The sequence below is a fragment of the Oratosquilla oratoria genome, chromosome 18 (assembly GCF_046742065.1).
Source record: "Oratosquilla oratoria isolate Oo_2021 chromosome 18, ASM4674206v1, whole genome shotgun sequence".
Taxonomy (NCBI): domain Eukaryota; kingdom Metazoa; phylum Arthropoda; class Malacostraca; order Stomatopoda; family Squillidae; genus Oratosquilla; species Oratosquilla oratoria.
This window is the reverse complement of record NC_134794.1, coordinates 43,832,166-43,856,922: the sequence shown is the minus strand read 5'-3', so window position 1 is coordinate 43,856,922 and position 24,757 is coordinate 43,832,166. Positions and strand designations below refer to the sequence as shown.

Sequence of the window (24,757 nt, the reverse complement as noted above, 5' to 3'; positions counted from 1 at the left end):
AATCGGAAGTGGCGTAGCGCGGCTTTCAAATCATACTTAACTTGTATTATATATAGTGTTTATGGAAATTTTAAAACTGATCCTTTCGCTAAAATAATCAACATCTCGAAAAAGTTTTACTTTCTCTTTATAAAATAATGAGTAGTAATTTTATGACTTTTGCATGCAAACAAGACTATTTAATATATGCTTTACACACATGATCATATTTATAAAATCAAAAGTTGGTAAAATACTTCTGCACAATGCATCATTCATTACTAAATATTTGAAATTGAGTAAAGAGTTAAAATTTAAAAGGTTATTTTAGTTATATCTATCTTATTATTTCTGTAATATCATGTTTTTCTTGTTTGTGCTTGTGCTTGTTTGAACTTTGTATACTTATTCAAGTATCTGTACACAAATTATACAAACAAGGATAGTAAAAGTTTGGTATACATGAGATTCTTTTATTTGCAACAAAGCAATACTGTCTTGTAAAGAACATATACCAAACAAACTAAAAGAAATAACATTATTCAACTTCAAAAATGAACCATACATCAGGCAACCAAAACATGCAATCAGATATTAAATACCAAACGAAACATTGGAAAATCAGTAATCAAAAACAATATGAAACAAAAATAAACAAAGAAGCAGACATAACATGCATATTAAGCAAAAATAAAGCAAAAAATGTTAACAGAACAAAGGAAAACCCCAAAAGCAAACAAACAAAAATATATACATATGAAGCAAGACAGGTACTGTATTGTAAAAAACATAGACAAAAATAAAAGGATGAACATGCAAGAAATAAGTCACAATGGGTCGGACGGCATTCGTAGCTGCGGTTGGTAATTTTGCAGAGGATAAAAACGTAATTTCTTTGATCAAATGACATGGAAATCACACATGTTAAAGAAAATAAGTCAAATAATGCAACCATATGCTAGTTTTTTTTTTTTTTTTTTATACAAGATCGTGCATTTAAGTATAAACCGTCCTTGTTCGGCGTTGGTCGGCTATTAGTGAGTCGGACGGCATTCGTAGCTGTGGTTGGTAATTTTGCAGAGGATAAATGCGTAAATTTTCTTTGATCAAATTGAATGAAAATCACACATTTTAAAGAAAATATGTCAAATAATGTAACCATATGCTAATTTTTATATAAAATTATGCATTTGAGCAAAAGCCGTCATTGTTTGGGTTTGGTCGGCGTTGGTCGACTTAGGTAATTTTGCAGACGATAAAAACGTAACTTCTCTTTGATCAAATTACATGAAAATCACACATTTAAAAAGAAAATTGGTCAAATAATGTAACCACATGCTAATTTCTATATAAAATTATGCATTTGAGCAAAAGCCGTCATTATTTGGGTTTGGTCGGCGTTGGTCGACGTTTAGTGAGACCGTAAAAGAGCAAGCATAACACAGAAATCATTCAACAAAAACCGTTAAATTTTAAAACTACCAAAGAAGCAGTCACAACCTACCAAAAAAAAAAAAAAAAAGAAGAAATATACATGCGATTCAACTTTTTTTTGCTGTGCATTTGGTCATTTATTCCAAATTAAGATAAAAGTTTATAACTTTACCACAGAAGCTAAGAACATGACATAACTATATCAAAGTTGCTGTGCCTGCCTGGGACTGCCATAAAGATATGGTATGAATTTGACATGATCAATTCATATTTCTAGATATTTGTAAGGTATTCATCTATAATTTTCATTTCCAAGCTAAGTGACACTGCACTGAGTCTGGCATAAAGATAAAGATTTTAACTGTGTTCTATTTTATTCCTCCATTTTCTGTTAAAGTTTCCATGTATTGTGTATGTTGAATCTCTTACCTTTCTCTATCTTTAGGAAAAACTTGAAGTATTAGATGGGGAAAGGCATTTTTTTCTTTTTGCACACCACACATGGGTGATAGTTCCGCCCACACTCCATGATTGAATGTCCCGCTTAATTGTAAACAAACAGACGATGCAGTTAAAACTGGTGATTGGCGTACACGCCATCTAATGAGAGAGCCGCACAGTAAAATGTATGTGGACGATGCGGCTCTCCGTGTGCTTTCCCGTCTTTCCTATATAGTCTTTGAATATTCATACTTTCATCCCGTTTAAATAAGGACAGACCCGCCCAAATCAGACTCGCCCAGAATGGCTTGACAAAGAATTTGAAAAAAGTATTGCTAATAAGAGATAGGCTTATAAGAAATACAAGTGCTCGGGTGCACCTAATGACTATTAAAGTTATGTAATAATACAGAGATTAGAAAAATACGAAAACGACAATACAAACTGAATATCGCTGATAAATCCAAAGAGAATCAAAGAATTCTACAGTTACATTAGATTAAAAGGTTATTAGGAATTACATTGGCCCACTATTATCTGCTAACGGTCAACTTGAATATTCAAATGAAGGAATGTGTGATATTTTAAACAACTATTTTAGCTCAGTATTCGTAAACGAAAAATCTAGGGAGAATTTACTCACTACGGTAAATATAACAAAAGAAAAAATCAAAAGATTTATAGGAAAACTCATAGGTAATAAAACACTTGTGTAGTGACGCGCCGCTAGTCAAAACCAGCAACTTGAACTTGAAATTTTGGAAATAGGATTCCCACGGGCTTGTCACAATTTTTGAAATTGTGACACCCGGCTCGCTGTCTCCCCTTCCCATTTTCTCGTCTGATTTCTCACCGTTTCGGCCCTTCATTCCCTATACTCGGGGGAATTACCAGAGTCCTTAAGACTTCTAGTAGCTACATCCTGTCCTTTCTCCTCCTCTTTATCCTCTTCAACTGTCGTGCCATTTTTGACAATCAATTTCAGTGCCTTAACGAAGGGAGAGACTTCTAATTATCTAGAAACACCCCCCCCCTTTTTTTTTTTCGTGTTCTCATAGCCAAGCTCAACGGTTTTCGCGCCCAAACAAAGCGCCCAAACACACCCCCTCCCCCCCTGCGCGCTGCCACATATTTGTTTTAAGCTAGGCAATTAGAATAATTAGGATTGTATCTAACACGCTCGTGAACAGTGTCTACCTCAAGGAACAATTGCAACTGTGTCACCTCCCACATGAACATTATTCGTGGTACCCTTCACAACTAGGGACGGAGACGTAGAACTATTGGCAACGTCGGAAGCCGGCTAGCGGGCATTTTGACCTGACTTCCCGCAGGACACAAGGCAGTCTAAGCATCGAGTTAATCAAAGGAGGTCGGACCGCTCGTTCTCGGAAGTCCAATCGTGTCCTTTCCTCCCTCATGTGGCTATTAAGGATTTTCATCCTTAAGTGAGCGCTTACGCACTGTAGACATTCGACGAGTGATTCCGGGACAAATCCCTTTCCGAAACTTATCAGGTGGAGCGCTGTATGTGACATCCCGACCATCATGGGGATGTGAATAGTGTCTAGAGGCATCCAGCCTCCAGTGAACAAATCATTCGTGTATCAAGGGGTCACGTACGTACTTGTACCCCTTTCCTCGGGACACTGACCTGAAAGGAACTGGATAGCGAATACAAGAAACCCCCTACGTGATCAAACCCGCTCCCCCGCCACGAGGCTAATCACAAAGGATGACCCGGGTTCCCGCCGTGATCAACAACACCGATATCCTTCAATAGCAAAAGCATCCTGCCAGAACGAGGAACAGTACCCCATGGAAGTCATCCCCTCACCCAGCAGAGACCCTCTAAGGATAATAGCAAGTAACAAAGAGTATTTACTAGATAGGACCCCTAGATAGGCGCGCAGGGAGATAGGATAGATAGGATGTATGTGTGAATCCAACTGTTAAAACCCTTATTTAATGTCAAGTAGCATATTTCTAGTGTTTAATTATTCAATTCATTAAAACTCACAATAGGAGTTCTGGGTTTCATTAGCCTAGGACGGTTCACTTAATGAGTTGTCCCATCATACCCCTCCCCCCTCTTTGATCTACTCTCACGCTTGCCTTGGAGGGAAGGCGAGTGGTCCCGAGATGTGATACAAATCGCCTGGACTTCGGTTCCCCAACTGCAGCTATCTTCCCCCTCCCTTCATCAATCACTTAAGGTACGTGTTACCCACACCACCTCATCTACCACCTTCTTCCACTGTCCAGGAATTTGCGTCAGGGCTTTTATGGCGAGCCCGCTTGGAGGGTATTTACTAGTGGTGGGCAGCTACCGGTGAAATTACCGGTTTTATCGGCAACAAACTTAATGATAGCTTACCGACAAAAATTCTGCTACCGGTAAAGCTTCGTTAACCGATAACTCGATAAGCTATACCATAACATTCAGAGAGCGGTAACTTCGGTAAGCACGTCTCGGCTTGGTGGTACTGAGTGTCGGTTATCGGTTAACGAAGCTTTAACGGTAGCAGAATGTTTGCCGGTAAGCTATCGTTAAGGTTGTTAGATAAAACCGGTAGCTGCCTACCACTACCACCTCCAAACATGAACCCATGCATGCAGACACGAACGAAAATGTATACACCACACCCACCCTCAGACACCCTCCAATGGAGGGTGTCTGAGGGTGGGTGTGGTGTATACAGTACCACCAAGCCGAGACGTGCTTACCGAAGTTACCGCTCTCTGAGTGTTATGGTATAGCTTATCGAGTTATCGGTTAACGAAGCTTTACCGGTAGCAGAATTTTTGTCGGTAAGCTATCATTAAGTTTGTTGCCGATAAAACCGGTAATTTCACCGGTAGCTGCCCACCACTAGTATGCACATCTTATGAATGTATGAGTGGGTGTGGTTAAACCCGCACACACTCATAATTGAAAAAATCACCCTCCAAACGGGCTCACATAAAAAGCCCGTGGGAACATTTCCCAAATTTTACAGAACAGAAATGCAATAAAACAGAGAAAGACAAGAGAGAAGACGTCGCTGTTTAATTCGCCTCCACGCCGCTTAATATCAAGCCACGTTATCGCTACCACATTCCTGAAAACCATATGTTGTGACTCTTCAACACAAGTCCAACAGCAGGTCTCGAAACTGGTGGGGTTTGTGACACTAGAGATGCGTTGAGAGGCGTACGGTCAATGAATGGGGAAGTGCGTGGAGAAAAATTGATAGAATGACGAGGGAATTTGGGACTTGGAAGAGGATAACGGGGAAATTTAGTCATTAAAATAACAACGTGTAGTGCCAAAGAGTTTTCCACTTACCTTGGAAGGAGGAGGAGGAATTGTTGAATAATGTGGGTAGTACCGAATGTGTATGCGAAACACAAGGAAGAATATGAAGGAGCGCGAAGAATTTCTTGGCTGCAAACAGTGGAAATAATTAGAAAAAATATGGAGAGAAGGTACAAGCGTAATTAAGCTATATATAACATGGAGTATAAAATACTTAGCAATTTAAGGATTGGAAGGCACATGATAATTATACAAAAATTTAACTGCAAGCACTGAAGTTGTTGTGGTTTGGTTCGAACAAGCCAGGAAAAATGAAATTCACTTTGGTCTCTTATTCTAATCTCTTTGGTAAAACAACCACAAGTAATAGCCACTGCTTAGTGGATCTGATCAGTCGTAGCTGGACGGTGAGCCTAACGTCAGAGGCGGTGGCGGCTGATGACGGCGAGGCTCGATGGGACTGCTACAAGACTGGACGAGATGTTGTTGCTGCTGCCGTGGCTACTACTATTCTGCCCTGACTGGCCGCCGCTGCCCTATTTAAGGGTCGCTCGCGGCTCAGCGTAGTTGGCAAGAGAGGTCGCTAGCCATTCGAGAACCATTTGCTGGCTCCTGATTGGCTAGCTCATATTCACCTCTTGCCATATATGGGAAGTGTGTGACAGCCTGTGGCTGCGTCACTACAAAGTTATTAATTATTGTTATTAAAATATGCACTAGTAATACAGAGGAAACACTATATAAGTATAAGTCATTGGGTTGAGTTATTGCACTTGGAAGCGAAGGAACGAAGGTCCGTGTCCGACGGAAATGGTCAATGTCGGTGAGCGGTGAAGAAGGCGAACAGTCTTTGGAGGAGTGGAGGAGGAGGTGCGAAGTGGGTGGCCAAGTGCGTTGAAGTTAGCGTCACGGGCAAGTCGGGTGGGTAAATGGGGTGACGGAGGTGGGTAGTTGGCTGCCGACTGCCGACTGCGTGAAGAACTAGGTCACAGGATGACGGAGAGCGGGGGAAGGAGACCTATGCAGTAGTTGGGCGTGACGGTCAAGTAGAGTGGCAGCTTTCTGCCACTGCGTGAAGAACGAAGGCGACAGGATGACGGAGAGCGGGTGGGGGAGGTGTACGCAGAGTTGGTAAACAGGAAGTGTCTCGAAGCTTCCTGAGGGGGCTCGCGTCAGCACACTGTAGAGCTTGGTGAATGCGGGTGTGGAGGCGGAGGTGACACGATAGACGGTCTCGTAGGCGTTTTCCAGAGATTTGAAGATGAATTATTGCAGAAGAACGTTAGCCACACAGGACGTAGAAGCAGGATATTGTCCTGTTAAGTGAAAATGGAGCAGTGATGGCGTGAAATAGCGTCGAAGCACGTTGGTGTCCGTGTAAGGCACAGGGTGGGTGGTTGGGAAGAAATTCTATCTGGAACACTTGTCTTGCAGAATATACGAAGATCCCACCACTTCTGCCACCATCTGTTGAATGTTACTAAGTTACAATAGTTTTATTCAATATTTAGAGATGGGGCACTAAGACACACACAGACACGCATCACTGCTTTATTGTTGTTGCGTACACAAAAGCCCGTGAGAATCATATTCTCAGTCTGGTTTTGATCAGCGCCGCGTCACCACAATACTCCCCACCTTTGGGAGCGAGCGCTGCTGAGAGTAGGGTGGGACGCGAGTGATGTGGCAGAATCGGGCCGGCCTTTTAACCACCCGACCAGAACGGGTGATTGTGCCGTCAGATGGTATCTCTGGACAGGACGGCCTGGATGATGGAGAAGGCGACGGCAGCGTGCTGTAGGCGTGGTCGCTGTGTTGGCGAGGGGGGCCTGGCTGAGCATGGAGCGTAGGCGTGGTTGATGTCTGGCGAGGATCCTGACTGAACCTGGCGCTGTGGGTTTGGGTGATCAGGTGGGAAGGGTTGGCCTGAACAGACGAGTGGTCCCGGGGGAGGGGTAGGGTCTTGAGGTTCGGGGGGAACACTCGATGTGGAGTGCAGAGGTTACATAGATTGACGTTACCCAGTGGTGGGGATAGGGTCAGGACCATGTTGTAAGAGGAAGTGGATGGGGGTAGGGAGGGTTGGTAGGGGAAGATAAGCTGGTTTTAGCCTGTCGATGGAGATGCGATCTGGTTTGGCATCTCGGTCGATGAGGAAGTGTTTCGCCGATCTGCTGATGACTTTGAAGGGTCCATCGAACGGGCGTTGAAGAGGGGTTCGTCTGGAGTCCCGCCTGACGAAAACATAGTCACTTGCAGCGAGGACCGGAGTAACATGCACTGGCTTTGATTGTGGCGGGTGTTGGTGAAGCTCTCCTTGATGAGTTGAAGGAGGGCGTAACGGTTGGGATCGCCAACGGCAGAGGTGGCAATTTCTCCAGGAAGGCGAAGGTTTTCAGCGTAAACTAGCTGAGATGGAGACACGTCACTGTTGACCTTGGGAGTGTTGCGAATGAAGAGGAGCACTAGGGGGAGGGCGTCAGCCCAGTTACATGAGGGTTGCTTTGCCATGAGTGACTCCTCCATTGGTTTGAGGGTGGTAGGTAGTAGTCCGGTTGCGGTTGGTGCCAAGGAACTTGAGCATTCTGGACCAGAGATCAGATTCGATCTGGGAGCCCTTGTCAGTGATAATGGAGTGAAGGGCGCCGAATCTGGATATCCAACCGGAGAGGAAAGCACGGGCAGTTGTCTCGGCAGATATATCCGGGAGAGGGATCGCCTCTGGCCACCTGGTGTATCTGTCGACACACGTGAGCAGGTAAAACATGCCACGGGAAGGCGAAAGGGGGCCCACAATGTACACATGGACCGATTGGAAGCGTGCTGTGGGTGTAGGGAAACGCTGGAATGGGGAGTGGACGTGGCGCGTGATCTTTGAAGACTAACAGGGAAGACAGGTGCAGGTCCATTCTCTGACGTCTTTGTTGATGCCTGGCCAGACGACCCGATCCGTGAGGAGGCGTTGTGTTGCCCGAATACCAGGATGACTGTGGTCGTGGAATGCCGAGAACACATCCTTACGATGACAGGCAGGGATGTGCGGCCGGGGTTTGCCTGTAGAGACGTCACACCACAATAGTGCAGGAGTTATGGAGAGCTGTCGGAGCTGCAGGAAGGAGGTGTCATGCAGGCGTAGTCGACGGAGAGGCGGCGATGCGTGCGTAGTCGACGGAGAGGCGGCGATGCGTGCGTAGTCGACGTGGTGGTGATCAAGGAGGATGCTAGAGGTAATCCTGGACAAGGCGTCGGGCACTTGGTTATCCTCTCCCTTGATGTACTCGATGTGAGTATCAAATTGGGACAGGAATGACAGCTGCCGAGAGACTCTTGGTGAGTGGTGGTCAAAGGCCCTGTCCAGTACATGGGTGAGCAGTTTGTGGTCGGTAAGTATGGTAAATGGCCGGCCTTCTAAGAAATAGAGGAAATGCTTTACAGCCGAAAATATAGCCAGAAGCTCCCTGTCGAATGTGCTATAGCGCATTTGAGAAGGGTCCAGTCGTTTGGAGAAGCATGTAATAGGCTGGAGCTGTCTGTTGACCCTCTGTTGGAGGACTGCGGCTATCGCTGTGGAGGATGCGTCGGTAGTAAGGAAGGTGGGGGGGTGCCACCGGGTAGGACAGGCGGGTGGCCTCTGCAATTGTAGCCTTGACCTGCCCAAATGCTTGGGTAGCTTCGGGAGACCACTTCGCGGATACGACCGACCGCTTGGAACGGTTCTTGGTGGGGTCGTTCAGTGGTGCGAGTTTGGCAGCTGCATCGGGGATGAATCTATAATAATAATTGATGATTCCTAGAAATTGGCGCAGCATCTTGACGGATGTTGACTGTGGGAAGTCTATGATGGTGCCCACCTTTTGAAGTAGAGGGTACAGGCCTACTGTTGAGATGCTGTGTCCGAGGAAGTCGAACGATGACACCCCTAGGAGGCACTTAGACTGGTGGATCCGGAGGCCATAATCTTGCAGTCGGCTGAAGAGAAGGCTATGGTGTTGGTGGGGTTGGTCGTGGTTGTCAGAGGCCACCAATATATCGTCGATGTAGACGGTGACAAACTTGAAGTCTCTAAGGGCGTAGTCCATAAACCCACTGGAACGTTTGGGCGGCATTACGCAGGCCAAAGGACATCATTTTTCACTCGTAAAGGCCGGACGGTGTGATGATGGCTGTCTCCTGGATATCCTCTGGTGCTATAGGAATCTATTGGAACGCCCTAACGAGGTCGATCTTGGAGAAGACTTGCTTCCAGTGGAGCTTGAAGTGGAAGTCTTGGAAGTGCAGGATGGGGTAGAGGTCGGCCTTGGTGATGCGGTTAAGGTTGGTGATAGTCGCCGCAGGCCCGCCACTGGTTGGGTGGTGGAGTTGTCTTGGGGACTATGTGGAATGGCGATGCCCAAGCACTCTTCGATGGGCGGATGATGTCTTGGTCAAGAAGTTCTTGGAACTCTTGTTTGGCGGCGGCCAACTTCTCTGGGGAGAGGCGTCGAGGCTTGCTGTAGCCCGGTGGGCCAGCTGTTTAGATGTGATGCACAATGTTGTGGGGGCGGGTAATGGTGGCATTGCATGGAGACGTCAGCTGGGGAAAATCTTGCAGGATACGTGTGTATTCGCCAGCTGGCTGAAGGGAAGATACTTTAGGAGAAGTGGCGTTGGTGGTAGTTCCTGGTATGCGTCTTGTTGCATGGTACAAGCAGTTATCCTTGGCGCTGACTGCCATTTTGTAGTATTGTAGGAAGTCGTAGCCAAGAATGGGTTGACGGACATCTGCGATAACAAAGGTCCAAGGGAACTTGCCATTCTGGAGGTCCAGGACACTGTAGTGGCTGCCGTACGTGGCGATGGGTGTACCGTTGGCTGCAAGCAGGTCGTACGACGGAAGGCCTGTACCTTGGCTCGGGTCTTCTGTCGGAGGCATGATGTTGACAGCTGAGCCCGTATCTACCAGGAAGGATAGTCCAGTATGGCTATCACGCACTGAAAGGAGGGTGTAGGCGTGGTTAGAGGGGGTGGGAGTGCTTACCGACCCCCGCGTCTAGAGTTTCCCCGACCAGCAGCAAGGTTATGGACACTTGAGCGCCTTGTTCCCGAAAAGGATATAATACCAACAGGGGCCACTATCCTGTCCCGGGACAGTGCTTCGTGGTGTTTGATGGCGTTCCTTCTCGTCCAAAAACTGACTCAGCAATTTTTTCATGTCGGTGATTTCCTGCCGTAGCTGCTGCACACTTTGATACTTGGCATTGTACGACGAAAGAGTGGTTTTGCTCACTGCACTAATGTCTGAGGAACAGCTGGTTAGGGGGTTGTAACCGTGAATCCCGCGATCACTAGCAGCTGAGTTCTCACTGCACACTCCACTTACACTATTCACCGCATTATCACTGCACACGATGTTCCTCTTAGAGAGCGTGGTGTATGTCGAAGCTTGTAAGGACCTATGGCGCTGGTACATCCTGTCGGCGATGGAGCAGTAGGCGTCGTCGTTCTTGTTGCCAGCTAGGGCTTCCAGATTTAACTGGAGGGAGTCCGGCATCTTGGCGAGGTGTAATGACCGGGGAAGTTCCTTAGGCAACTTCACCTTTGCCCGTGCGTTAAGAGTGGCAATTCTCCTGTAGATTTGTGATGGTCGGCCGTCTCCGAGTTCGCTCTGCTGGATTTCCTTGTACAGCTCATTATCGAGCGTGGCGTAGTGTTTCCTCAAGGCAGTCTTGAGGGCGGCACACTTGTTTTCCCTCGGTGGTGAACTGACGACGTCACGGAAGAGAGCAATGACGTCCGTCGGTAGTGCGGCAATATATGCTCCTAAGGTTTGTTGGTCCGGCATGTCACTCTGGGTGGCTAAGTATGCCTTGGCGTGAACTAGTCAGTTCTCCAAGTCATGGGAATGCAAACGGACCATCGCCAAAACAAAACTGAACTTTTGGAGGAGCAGCGGGGACGACAACCTCGACCTCACTGCAGCCTGGAAGAGGTTCAAGATTATTCAGAGACCTGACTACTCCTGATGGAAGACAATTACGCACACCGGGTGAAAAGGCTGAGGGCTTTCTTCGCCATTTCTCTGGAGCAAGCTCGTCAAATAATCTTCCCGAAGATAAACGGCGGGCTCGCCAAGAAGAAGAAGTCCATCTGGATCTCTCCACACCACCAGGTAGGATTAAGTCGTGGCACATACCTGGAATGGAACCACATCAAGATCTATGAAACACCCGTAAGAGCTGCGAAGTCCGTCCGGTACTTAGGGGTTATATTCCAGAGAGACGGCAGATGAACTCACATACAAGTCACATTCAACGCAAAAAGAACTCTCAACTTTGTCAGAGCCATCCGGCAAGAACCCTGGGACCAGCACCGAAAAACGCTAGTCCCTATCATTCAAAGTCTAGTGTGGTCAAGACTCCTCTTCGGGGTAGCAGTGCTACATGGTCTGTCAAAAGATGCAGTCAACAAGATGACCCAAATCGAATGTCAAACACTAAGATTGGGACTCGGTCTACCTTGGTCGGTCTCCCACGAGCAGGTGTACAGTGAAGCTGCCATTCTGCCACTCTGGCGCCGCATCAAGAGGGATGCCTGCCGGTACCTCTTTAGTTCAACCAGAGTACCGAAATCAACTGACGAGGAACTCTCCGAGAAATGGATCGCGGCTCCACCGACGGAACCCCATTGCGGACTGCCTACATTCGTAAAAGATATCTGCATCCAAGCCGGACTTCAGCCTAGCGACCGCCTTCTAGTGGCCCAAAGTCAGGAAGACCCCTTTCCTCCCTAGGCCTTCTCACCACCTGCAGTGAGGACCGAAGTCTGTGGAATGATCCGCCAAGCAAACCACCACTTACTACTTGAAAGCACCAAGAACCTTCTAGCAGAACACTACGCAGGGGAGTTCCTAATATATACCGAGGGTTCTGTACTTGAAGACGGACGCACAGGAGCTGGCTTCTTCCTGCAACCCTCCGGATGAGTCCTTCTCCATAAGACCCCCACCACCACTATCCTCATGGCCGAGCTCGTTGCAATCCAGGAGGCCCTTATCAAAATAATCGCCGCACCACAGAAACCACCACGCGTCACTGTTCTGTCAGACTCCCGTTCGAGCATGGCTGTTCTTCAGAATGCCTCCTGCAATACAAGACTCGACATCTTAAATGACATCCCACGTCTCTCAGCAGAAGCGGCCAAGCTAAGCATCCGACTCCTGTGCCAATGGGTCCCCTCTCATGTAGGACTTCAGGGAAATGAAAAAGCCGACAGTGCTGCCAGTTCCCGAGGAAGAAACAATATCCATACAATTCACGGCAAGTGATGCCTACCGGAGGATAGACAAGGGCCGTCTGGGACATGTGGAAGGCAGAATATGTCGCCACTGCCGCCTCCCGGGGATGGCCCACAACGACCTGCCTCGAGGCCAACGAACTCCAGTCTCTCTTCACTGCCCCTACACATTGCAGCCATGGTATCCCGGCTCCGAGTAAATCACTGGCGGACCAAGTTCACACAGACTATCTGTTTCTGTGGCACGGGACTGGTGTCCTTTAGCCACTGCGTCTACCTCTGCTCCAACCTGGAGTAACATTTTAGCCCCGTCCGAAGCCTCCTTGATGACCCTACCACAGCCCTAAACTGCCTTGCGGAAAAAAAAAAAAACAGCCTTACAGGCGCCGGTCGAAGACAGCTAATATTCATGGCCCGCCTCATGTGCTCCGTCCCAGTAGGATTCCCACTGTGTGATAGCATTGACAGCCACCATCAACACACCTTAAACCTCCCTACCACCCTCCAATTCTCCAACAAATACAACATGTACAAAATTACACAAAACGTACTATATAATAATCTAAAAGCTAGTCCCTAAATCGGCAAAAACCGCTGAAAAAAAACAAAACCGGACAGGTCAGCTAGTTCTTCTTTGTACTTTCGCGGTCGTCACATCTGCCTCTGACACACGTACCTTCACTAGAATAAAGTATATGTCACAGCTTTACGTTGTGACACACTGTCCACTACTTCCCATTTTCTTTCGTCTCTTTTCAGCCCCTTCGACTATTACTTTTCTTTTGCTCTATGGAACCGCTAGAAGTCTGGCCTCAAGTAACTACTTCTTGATATTTTCCTCTCCCTTCTCTCCAGCAACTGTTGTGCGAGTTTAGCAATAGTTAGTTAAAGTGCCTTATCGAGTTTAAGTATCTCCTATTTACTCAGATATCCCCCCTCCGTCTTCCGAGATGTCTCTTCGTTTGCAAGATTGAAATGTCTCAACTTCTCAGTTTTATTAGTTCACCGTATTACATTTGTACCCTTGTACTTTAGGATTAGGATTGGTATATTTTACTCATGTATTACCATTTCTTGATGAATATCATCTGCATGTCACTGTTTGTGGAAAGATTTTGAATCATAATAAAATCAGTGTAGTATGCTCAGTTTAATTAGCCTAGGGCTGTGATTTACATGAGTTTGCTCCCCTCTAAGAAACATTTCTCTGGTCCTTCGAAATCGAAATTACATGTTCGGATTGAAGGAAACGTGCGTGGTCCTTGCCGGCGTCCCAAATTTCCTGGCCTTTGGCTCCCAACTGCAGCTATCCCCCTTCGCCAATTTCCCAGTGCTCGAGAATTTTCATGCCTCTCAACTACCCCTCCTCTTTCCACTGTCCAGGGATTTTGTGGCAGAATACAAACGAAACTGCGCATCAATCTCCCACTATATCACCTAGCCCAAGTAACACACACATATGTTACAGATGGATCCGAAATCCGTTTATTCCACTGCAAGATGACTGAAGTGTCAGTATGTCGAGCTGGCTGCTGACGGAGGATTGAAGAGGAATTTCGAAACTACAACATCACTTGGTTCATTCTGGATAAAAGTGAAAGCATCATATCTTGAGCTTAGTGAAATTGCTCTGAAAACTCTTCTCCCAATTTCTTCGACATACCTCTGTGAAACTGGCTTCTCACCATGAGTGTTATTAAGCAGAGTTGGACGCGTTCCTCGGTGTCCTGACTGACACATATATAGTCAGGATACCGAGGAACGCGTCCAGCTCTGTTACTAAGACAAAATACAGGAATAATGTGGATATTCCTTCTCCATTGCACGTGGCACGGTCCTTATTGAACCACGACTGGATGATTTGACTAGGAAGAACCAGGCTCTCCTTTCACACTAATAAAGATTAAGGTTACATATAATGTTTATTTTTGTGGTAATAAACTGCTGGTTATTTTTACTGCCTTTTTATATGTTTTGATATTGTATTATTTGTTTACAAAATAAATAGAAGATAAAAATGGTAAACTTTTATTATATTCATTATGGATATCGTTTCCGGTATAAAGTAATATCACTACGAAATATTACCGGTACATGGCACATAAAAAAGACAGGTCCGCAACATCAGATATTTAACTTGAGAGGCACTGATATTGGGGGACAAAGTCACAAAAGCAATCACAACGCCGCGACCTCGGAGTTTAGGGAGGCAGGAAAGGATTACTCAACGTTAGTAGTAGCTACGTCGCAGCGTCCAGATAACTTATTTGATTTCGTAAAGAAAGCATTGATCATCATCATGTTCACATACCCGCCAGGTTAGTAACTGTCTTTAGATTATGAAAATTACAGAGTAGTATTTCTGGCTTGCAGTGATACAGTTATCTCTTTGGAGTATTGAAATCTCGACATAAAGGATAGATTTGTCGTAGCGATCTAGATGTCCCTTCGGCTTCAGACTGCACATATTTTAAACTAACTTATTCTTCGTGTCAGCCAAATATTCCTGTATTTTTCATTTAATGCCACCAATTTTTATGTCACGGGTCTTTTTTAGAATAGTAAATAAATGGCAAATTTTTCCTGGTAATCTCGCTAAGAATAGGGCCTTTGCAACAATTAATATGTTTATCATGCATCTCCCCCATATGCAGAATCCTTGAAATAAGTATGTCAGGGGATTCATGTGTAAATTAAACATCACCAGTCTCTTTCTCATCCAGAAACAAGGCACTCAAAAAATATATTTGGTAAACTGTCTTCAACAAAAGTTTTCTCTAGTTTACTGATAGTGTAGAGTCAATTACTCAATAATTACTAATAAAAAATTAAATGCAAAACTGATTAGAAATGTATTTGCTTAAGATAAGCCCATTTACCTGCATTTCTCACAAAACTCAGAGCCCTCATTGGATCATATGGTTCTGTCAGTAACCAAGAAACTGGATAATTATTACAAATCTTTATTCTAATTCAGTATTGCACAAACATGTTTGCTTCTTTTTTGTATTTGAAAGATTACTTTTTTTATAGAATGGTTGTGTTAGGTTAGGTTATATCTGGTTAGAAGCTATTGGACAACATAAGTTTCATATAATCTGTGTTTGTGTGGTTCTGGAATTTGACCATTTCCTAACTTCTTTATTGAGTCATGTATTCCTATCTTTACGAACAAAATCCAACCTCAATCTCTAGGAACAACCCTCCGAAAAGCCTCAAAATAGAATCAGTTCTAGGCAATAATTTAAGCAAACCAGATTTCATTTTGGACATGACCCTGGAGTGCTTGCATGCATTACACTTAGATACACTTAGAAGACTTCTGTCGGTGATCGACGCAGCTAGACTGGAGTCCCACTGTGACCAGGTAGCTCCCTCACATCAGTTGTCCAATCGGTTAGTCGATTGGCGTTGGGGCTGGTGTATCCTGGTGTTGGTGGTTGGTCTGGTATTTTGGCCAACCATATATCCAGATGTTTTTTGAAGGTGTCTGGAGACACCCCTGTCATGTTTCTCAGTTGAGATGGGATGCAGTTGAACAATCTTGGTCCACTGAACGAGAAGCTGTTATGAATTCTGGACTTGATGTTTAGTGTTGATCCGGGAGTGGTCCTCACATAACATAGCCTCCCTCTTCTTTGGTGGACTGTTACTTGTATACCGGTGTTGGGCACCTTCTTTTCTAACACCTTCCAGATGTAGATGATGATGTAGCGTTCCCTGCGCCGTTGAAGAGAAAACAAATACAACTCCTTCAGTCTCTCCCAGTAGTTCAGTTCCTGGAGCCCATGTATTTTGTTGGTGAAGGTCCTTTGGGGCCCTTCAATCTCCATGATTTCTGATACTTTCTGGGGAGACCAGAGCTGGCAGCAGTATTCTAGATGTGGTAGAACTAATGATTTCCACAGGGTCAGTATACATCTTGGACTTCTTGTCTGGAAGGTACATAGTATCCACCCTGATAGATGCCTTGCTTTTGACGTTGCTTGGATTATGTGATGAGAGAAGGAGGCATCACTGCTCATACTTACTCCCAGATCTTTCATTACATCTTTTGCAATGATCTCTTGTTGGCCACAGTAGTAGTTTGTTGAGATCTTTAGATCCAGATGGCGACCATAGCGTAGAAGTTCAAACTTTTCCCCGTTCAGTGCCATGTTGTTCTCCTCTGCCCACCTCAGAATTTCATTGAGGTCTTGTTGCAGGTTATCGGCATCTTGTCGTGTACGTATCTTCAGTTCGATTCGCGTGTCATCGGCGAAGGATGTAGCTGTAGAGTGTTTAAGGTTCCTGTCTATGTCCCCTATCATGATGAGGAACAGTAAGGGACCCAGTACAGTACCTTGGGGAACACCGCTAACAACACTGCTTGCCTGTGAAGAAGTTCCCTGTACATTCACTCGCTGTTTCCTATCGGATAGGAAGCTGTGGAGCCATTTGCCTAGGATTCCGCATATACCAAGTGCTCGTATTTTGTGCAAAAGGATCCCATGGTCCACCTTATCGAATGCTTTTGCAAAGTCAAGGTATATGACGTCAACGTTGTCCCCATCTTTGGTGTCATCCAGTATTTTATCATAATGGGCAAATAGTTGAGAGAGGCATGAGCGTCCTTGTCTGAATCCATGTTGGCCATTGTTAAATGCCTCTATGGTTTCCAGATATTCAACGATGGCTTTCCGCACTACCCTTTCCATAATTTTAATTAAGTGGGATGTTAATACCACTGGCCTGTAATTCTTGGCAATGCCTTTGCTACCCCCTTTGTGTATAGGGGTGATTGTGCCATCTTTGAGGACTTGTGGTACATGTCATGTTTGTAGGGACATATTCCATAACAGTTTCAGGGGTACTGCTAGCTGGTGTTTGCAATTTTTTAGCAGTTGGGCATGGAAACCATCTGGTCCTGCTGCTGCATTTGGTGCAATCTTGTTGATGGCCACTATTATCTCCTCTGTAGAAATCTCTACTGACGATAGTTGGTGTGGCGTCACCTGGTGTTCGTTGAAGAAGGTATGTGGATCAATTACCTTCATATGGTCCTTTGGTTCACTAAACACCCTTTCATATTGCAGTCTGAGCAACTCTGCCATTTTAGTTGGGTTGCTCTCGAGTTCCCCAGCTGGATCTATAAGTGGTCCTATGGTTGGTGTACTTTTTAGTTTCTTATTGGCATAAGCGTAAAAGAACTTGCTGTTCATTTGGATATTTGAGATGGCTCGTAATTCTTCTTGGGCCCTCTGGTCTTTGTGGGACTGGATGAGTTTCCTCTCAATTTCTTCTAGTTCATTTTGGATGTTGGTGGTGGTTGGTATATGGTTGGTCTTTTGTAGTTTGACTCTTAGTTTTGTTCTCCTCTTCATCAGGTTTTTCCTGTCTCTTGGGATAATTTTTCTCTGTTTCTTGGTGATTGTTGATTTTGGAGGCACCATAGTTTTGCAGATTTCAAGGCATCTTCTCTGAAAGATGTCTAGGGCTCCTTCAGAGTCTTTATCTTGGAAGAGAGTTACCCAGTTGGACTGGCCTAATTCCCTTCTAATCTAATTATAACGAAATAAATGTTCAGTTTAAAAATTATTTCATAAATGTACTAAAACACCATGAAGAAGCCTGTTGAATGTGTACATGGATGCGGTGGTGCTGGAGGTAATGGGCAACGGACTGGAGATGATAAAGAAAATGGAGAAAAGTGGGAGATGAGCCATTTGGTGTGTATTTACCTAGTTGTATTTTATATGGGAAGGGAGCAATGCTCGTGGTGACCCGTCTTTGTATCTTTCAGCATCGTTTTTTTTTTTTTTCTGAAAATCTTGAATAGTGTTTGCACACACTATTTCTTTATCTAATTTAATCCAGGTATCCAGTACTCTATATGGGAAGCTAATTTTTTTCAGATCTCTTCTATAGTTATCCTTTTTGAGTTTCTTTTTGTGTCCTCTTGTTTTTCCAGTGTCCCATTTTAATAAATCATCCCTATCTAGGATTTCCATTCCTTTCATGATTCTATAAATAGTCAGCAGATCTCCTCTTTTTCTTCTTTGTTCCAGAGTTGGTAGTTCCAATTTGGACAATATTTGTTCATATGTTAATTTGGAGAGAGTTGGTGCTAACTTGCCATTGCTCTTTGTATTCTTTATAATTTCTTTATATTCTTTTTAGTACTGGGTGTCCATAGTGTTGCTGCATACTCCAGTTTTGGTCTTATTAGTGTAACTAATATTTTTTTAAGCATTTCCTAATCCAAGTAGTCAAATGCCACTTTCATTGACCTTGATAGGTTGAAGGTTACTCTGACTTATTTATTGATATGTTTGTCCGGTGTCATGTCTTTGCTGATTATTACTCCAAGGTCTCTTTCCAAGTTCACATTTTTGACATCTTCACCAATTTTATAATTTCTTGGTATTCTATTTTTACTTTTTCCAAACTCCATTATACTACAATTCTTGATATTGAAGTTCACTTCCTTTTTTTGAGTCCATTTCCAGATTTTGTCTAGGTCTAACTGTAATGATTCACAATCCTCCTCTATTCTTACTTTCTTTAGTATTTTTGTGTCATCTGCGAAGAAATTCATATAACACTCCACTCCTTCATCCATGTCATTTATATGGCAAACATGATTGGAGCCAATACCGAACCTTGTGGGACCCCACTTATAATTTCTTCCCAATTCGAGTATTTGTCTCTAATTACTACCCTCATTTTTCTCCACCTATTGCTTCTATTTTTCTTATTAATTTCTTGTGTGGTACTTTATCAAATGCTTTTTATAGGTCTAGAAAGGCACAGTCTGCCCATCCATCCCTTTCTTGTATTATTTCTATTAGTCTTGAATAGAAGCAGATCAGGTTTGCTGTACATGATCTTCCTCATCTAAATCCAGATTGATTTGGATTCAGTACATTTCTTCTTCCATATTTTTAATCCATCTACTTTTAATAACTTTTTCACATATTTTTGCTATTGTGCTTGTTAGGGAGACCAGTCTGTAGTTGGTTGGATTTTCCTTGTTTCCTCTTTTATATATTGGTACAATATTTGCATTTTTCCAGTCCTGTGGTACCTTTCCTTCTTTGAGTGAGTATTTGATTATATTGTATATTTTGTCCATCAACTCCTCTATGCATTCTTTCAATATCCAATTTGCAATTCCATCCAGACTGTGTGATTTTCTGACATCAAGGTTTTTTTTATTTGGTCTCTGATTTCCTTCTGTTACAGTTATTTCCTTCATTGGGGGGGGATGTCTCTATTCCCTCACAGTTCTGTGAACTTTCAATTATGAATACTGATTAGAAATGATTGTTCATAATTTCAGCCATTTCTACTTCTTCTGTATATTCATAATTTCCTGGCACTGCTTTTCCATTTCTTGTTTATTTTTTAGTTTACCATTTACATACCTGTAAAATAGTTTAGGTTGTTCCTTGCATTTTTCTATTATTTCTCTTTCATATTTTCTCTTTTCATCTCTGCGTGTTTTTACATAATCATTTCTTAGTTTTATGTATGTTTGCCATTTGCTCATTTTTTTCCATCTTTTCCAAGCTTTGTCTCTTTTATCCTTAGCCTCACTACATTTTTTGTTGTACCAGCTTTTTATATGTACACTTTCTTGCTTTTGTTGTGGTACATATTTGTTCACTCCCTCGTTATAGATTTCTTTTAGTATATTCTATTCCTCTTCCATCTTTGTGTCTTCATTTAGGAATTTATCCCAGATTGCACTTCAAATGTGGTAATTGTTATTGGGAATCTTAGTGCTTACCTTCGTTTGGGAAACTTTCCCTCAAAGTGTTGTTTACTTTCGAATCAGGAGCATTTCCTGAAACTTCGAACTGTGCCTATCGTAACTTTAAATAAGATACGATTTAACTCCCCTCCTCTTTATTTGCTTGTTAAAGCTATGTAATAAATTCGGGTTTGATAAATCGGGGATTGAACTTTGAGAAATTACTTAAAGTCAATATTAACCTGTGGCCTTTTGAGCTCTTCGAACTCATAAGAGTCCCTCCGAATACAGCCTGCACTAACGTCACGTCAGACTACCCAGAGCTCTGGTTCTAGATTGACCTCAAATTTGGAAATGTCAAGTGAAAGGGACCTACATTTTTGGAATTCAAGGTAAAGCTTAATCTTCTAACTTCAAATTTCCACAGTTTGAGAACCCTACCTGATAGAAACTGTGACCGATAAGTTCTCGAATGTTAATCCTTGTGTTTGTTGAACCTTAATTTTCATACAAAAGAATTTTTTGAGTTTTTCAAAATTCATTTTGTTGTACATTAGTCTTCCTTTCCAATGTTTCTCATTTTTTCTCAAGTCTATTTGCTCTTTTAGTTCGAATTCCATTAGAACATGGTCATTCTTCCCTATTGGAGTTTTGTAATCAATTCTGATGACACTGTGCTTGTGGCAGGGTCAGAGGGGGGAATTGGCAATGGAGTTTGGGAAAGTATGAGAAAGTTGAACGTAAATGTGGGTAAAAGCAAGGTGATGAGATGTACAAGGGGTGAGGATGGCAGTGAGCTGGAAGTAAGTCTTAAAGGAGAGAGGCTGGAGGAAGTGGATAGCTTTATGTATGTGGGGTTGCATGTGGCAGGAAAGGGAGGAGTGGAGGTAAAGGTAAACTATAGATTGAGAGAAGCAAGTAAATTCCTTTTGGGGATTATAAAGTGTCATGAGAAGTAGGCATCTGGGAATGGATGCAGAGAGGAGATTATATGAAGGGGTTATTGTGTTGATGGCTTTGTATGGTTCAGAGACTTTAAGAGAGGCAGAGTGGAAAAGTTTGAATGTGCTTGAGATGAAATGTCTGAGAAGTATGGTAGGGGTTACTAGGTTGGATAGAGTGAGAAATGAAGAGGGAGGAGAGTGGGAGTGTAAAAGGAGATGGCAGATAGGGCTAATGAAAGATTATTGGAATGGTTTGGACACATGGAAAGAATGAGTGAAGAAGATTAGTAAAAGAGGTGTGAAAGGCAGAGGTAGAAGGAGTGAATTTGAGGGGAAGACCAAGGATAAGGTGGATGGATGGGATGAAAAGTTTGATGAACAAGAGGGGAATGTCCATTGGGCAAGGAAGGGAGAAGGCAGGAGATAGGGATGAGTGGAGAGTGGCTGTGTGTAAATGATACTATGATGTAAGGAACGGAGGGACAGGAGATGGGGGGGGTAGGGGATGCTTATGTGTGAATGATATTTTGATGCAGCCTGAAGAGATTTCTCCCCGTCTTCTGTTTTTCTGCATAAGGGGACAGAAGGGGGTGGGTGGGATACAGGGATGACCCATCATCCATAAGGAGGTAAGATGAGAGGGAGGAAAGGGTGGTGGAGGGGAGTGGAAAGAGTGGGTACATGTATTTCATTTGGCTACCTTGTAAGGGGGGAAAAGCCCTTGGTATATAGATAGATATAAAAGATGGTGGTGGCTGGGGTTGTACAGCCTTGTGTTTCCTCTGTTGGCCCTTGTACTCAGTGTCCACTCTTCTGTTGACTTTAAAGAGCTTAAGGCCTGTTCAAGTGGCATGTCTTCACTCAGTCCATACATTTGCTTTCATCTCCGAGGTCTTTGGGTTGATGTGTGTTGTCTGGAGGATTTGCTTCAACTAGCCTTTGTATTGTCATAAAGGGGAGCTATGTGGATATTCCCGTGTTCAGCTCACCAAAGAGGATCCTTTTAGGTAGTCTCTTCCTCCATGCGGGTCACATGTCTTGACTGCCTGAGATGATGGTCTTCCCAGCTGATATGCAGGATGGAGTGGAGCTTTTTCTGGTGGAACTGTTCCAGCTTCTTTAGTGTTGTAGGCCATCATTTTGGTTTGATGGATCAGGTCTTTGTTTTTGAAGACACAGCTTTTGAGCCTATTAATCAAAGAACTGATGCAAATACTTTTCAAATCTGAGGTATGATTGTTTATGTAAAGATTTTTACTAATGTAATTAAGACTGACATGTAACTATATTGACCTTCAGCTGGTTCATCAGAATGTAAGTCATAAGTTGGTAACTACCTGTATTTTCTTTTTCTGCACTCATCTAGATTAAATTTGTATAATTTTTTTTATTTATATTAAGTTGGAGATGTTGAAAACTTGCACCAAACTTGTTTTTATAAACAATTGAATCAACAATTGAATTAATTGTCAATTTCTTGTATTGATTGATAATTCATGTGAATATATTGCAGAAGTTTATCAGGCTTATATCAACTTTAAGGAAGAGATATGCCACACCTGGCTTAACTTCACTCAGGAAGAGCTTGCTAGGCTGTGTCATAATTATAGTGAAGTAATTAAATCAAGAAAATCTCTTGGATCATGCACATCCATGCCCCAGTTCCTCAGGCTCTTAGAGAAGCAAGGATTACTCAGCCCATACAAGTAAGTTTAGTATAAATATTTTAGTTACAGAAATTAGATGATGCAGGAAAACTTATCTGTGTATGGTTTGCAGTACATGTCACTTCAGTTATGTTATTGCAATGTTTGCTAGGATCATCATTGGTTACCTGCATGAGGTTATCCCATGGAACAAACATCAGAGGATCATTTCACTGTAGTCTGTCTCCAAAATCCACCTCCACCTGGAAGACCCAAAGGGACAAACAGTGTCCAGACAGGGCCCAATGCATTTCAATCAGTCTCCATTAATTTTTCATTTACTTTTCTATTGCACAAGGTACAGGGTGAAACTTTTTAAATGAGCCACTGATAAGGGAGAGCATATATCTTTGCCCTGAGGCAACTCAGTCAGAGCACCAAACATAACAAAAAGCTGACTCTTGTCTTTGTAAATTGGTAGAAAACCTTTAGCAAACTTAACAGAAAGATATTATGGGGTGCTGGAGCAGTACATCCTATGGAATCAACTCCTGGATAACATCAGAGCTTTGTACAGCAACAGCCTGATTAAAGTTTGCATGCCAAAGTGACCCACCAACTGGTTTGAAATAGCAGTTGGGAATGAGACAAGGGTGTGTTCTATCCCTGCTCTTATTCTTTGTTTATATGGATAAAATAAAGCAGGGAAATCCAGACCCAGAAACCATAAATGCTGTTTGCAGATGACCAGAGTTTTATAATTGAAGATGGAGACTACAGGAACTTGTTACCAATTAAACACCACTTGTAAGGACCCTTTCACACTAGGCAACTAGTGACCATTATTTTGAATTGAGCCTTTCACACTACGTCACTGCGGTTGCCCAGTTGCACAACAGGCTATGGCTGTTGCCCACTCTGGTAACAAGTGACTGTCACTGGCAGCTGCTGTCACTGACAGTCTCTTTTCCTTGACCAGCAAAGCCAACAGAAGCACCTTCTCCATTGATACCATTCTTTTGACTAATGAGATGATGAGAAAAGATTCCACAACTTGGTGACAATCACTGGTTGCTTGCAGTTGCCTGAGACTTTCACACTTGGCAACTAGTGATGGTCACTAGTTGCTTAGTGTGAAAGGGGCCTAAGAGTTAACACATGAACATCAGCCTTGGCAAAGCAGAAATTATGAAGGTTTGCAAATCTTGATAATAGCATGAACAACACTGAACCAGAACAAGTAGGATAATTTAAATGCCTTGTCAACATTTCTACAAAAGATTGAAGGCTGGACAAAGAAATAGAAGCCAGGGTCATGAAGCTCATCAGTGTTAGTTACTAATTTACTCTAATCGTGAAACATCCAAATATCCCTGTAGAAATGAAAGCCAACCTTATCTATACTATCTTCATTCCCATTTTAACATGTTAACTTCAAACGTGGACCTTTTTTCTTTCATTGTGATATTCCCACATGGTAGAAGTGGAATGATAAAAGTAAAATTAAGTAAAGTAAAAGGTTGGTTGATAAGTACAGTATATACCTAGCATTTGTTATTTATATATCTCCTTAAGTAATTTACTGATGGTCTTTTTTATCTTTTTTCCCCAATTCCCACATTTTGCCTCTTTTTGGCATTAAAGGTCATCTTCCACAATTGACTTCACACACATACAGGTATTTCTCCAATTATGTGGATTCTATTTGCATGTTTTCAATCAATACTGGGGTAATGACTGCATAGTGTCATGCAGAAGTGATTGCATGGTAGCATGCACCCACTGTTTTAGAGACTAGGGCTGCCACTACAGACTTTTTTTTTAGGGAAATGTCACTACAATGGGCTTTGTTTGAGCCTGTGTGGTGATGTTTATGGAAGACACACCTTGCAGAGAGGAAGTGAGATGGTGTAGTTAGTCAGAGGAGCATGGAGGGGGACAGTGGAGAAAAGAGGCTACAGCTGTTAGAGTGATGTCAGACACTAGCTCTAGTAGTTGACAGAGCCCA

At 43.3% G+C, this 24,757-nt stretch overlaps 2 protein-coding genes across 2 annotated transcripts in view; one reads left to right on the top strand and one right to left on the bottom strand.

The window, feature by feature from the left end:
- Window positions 1–9,461: 9,461 nt before the first annotated feature.
- Window positions 9,462–10,064, bottom strand: LOC143034857 (uncharacterized). The gene is made up of 2 exons (XM_076201201.1): window positions 9,749–10,064; window positions 9,462–9,661 (listed from the first exon to the last, which is right to left on the bottom strand). The coding sequence occupies exons 1-2, from the start codon at window positions 10,062–10,064 to the stop codon at window positions 9,462–9,464; spliced, it is 516 nt and encodes a 171-aa protein (XP_076057316.1).
- Window positions 10,065–14,579: 4,515 nt separating this feature from the next.
- Window positions 14,580–24,757, top strand: part of LOC143035182 (uncharacterized) — a 29,749-nt gene continuing 19,571 nt past the window's right edge. The window contains exons 1-2 of the mRNA XM_076201857.1: window positions 14,580–14,742; window positions 22,617–22,809. Coding sequence (XP_076057972.1) covers window positions 14,724–14,742; window positions 22,617–22,809 — 212 coding nt within the window. The 5' untranslated portion in view covers window positions 14,580–14,723. The remainder of the gene's footprint in view (window positions 14,743–22,616; window positions 22,810–24,757) is intronic.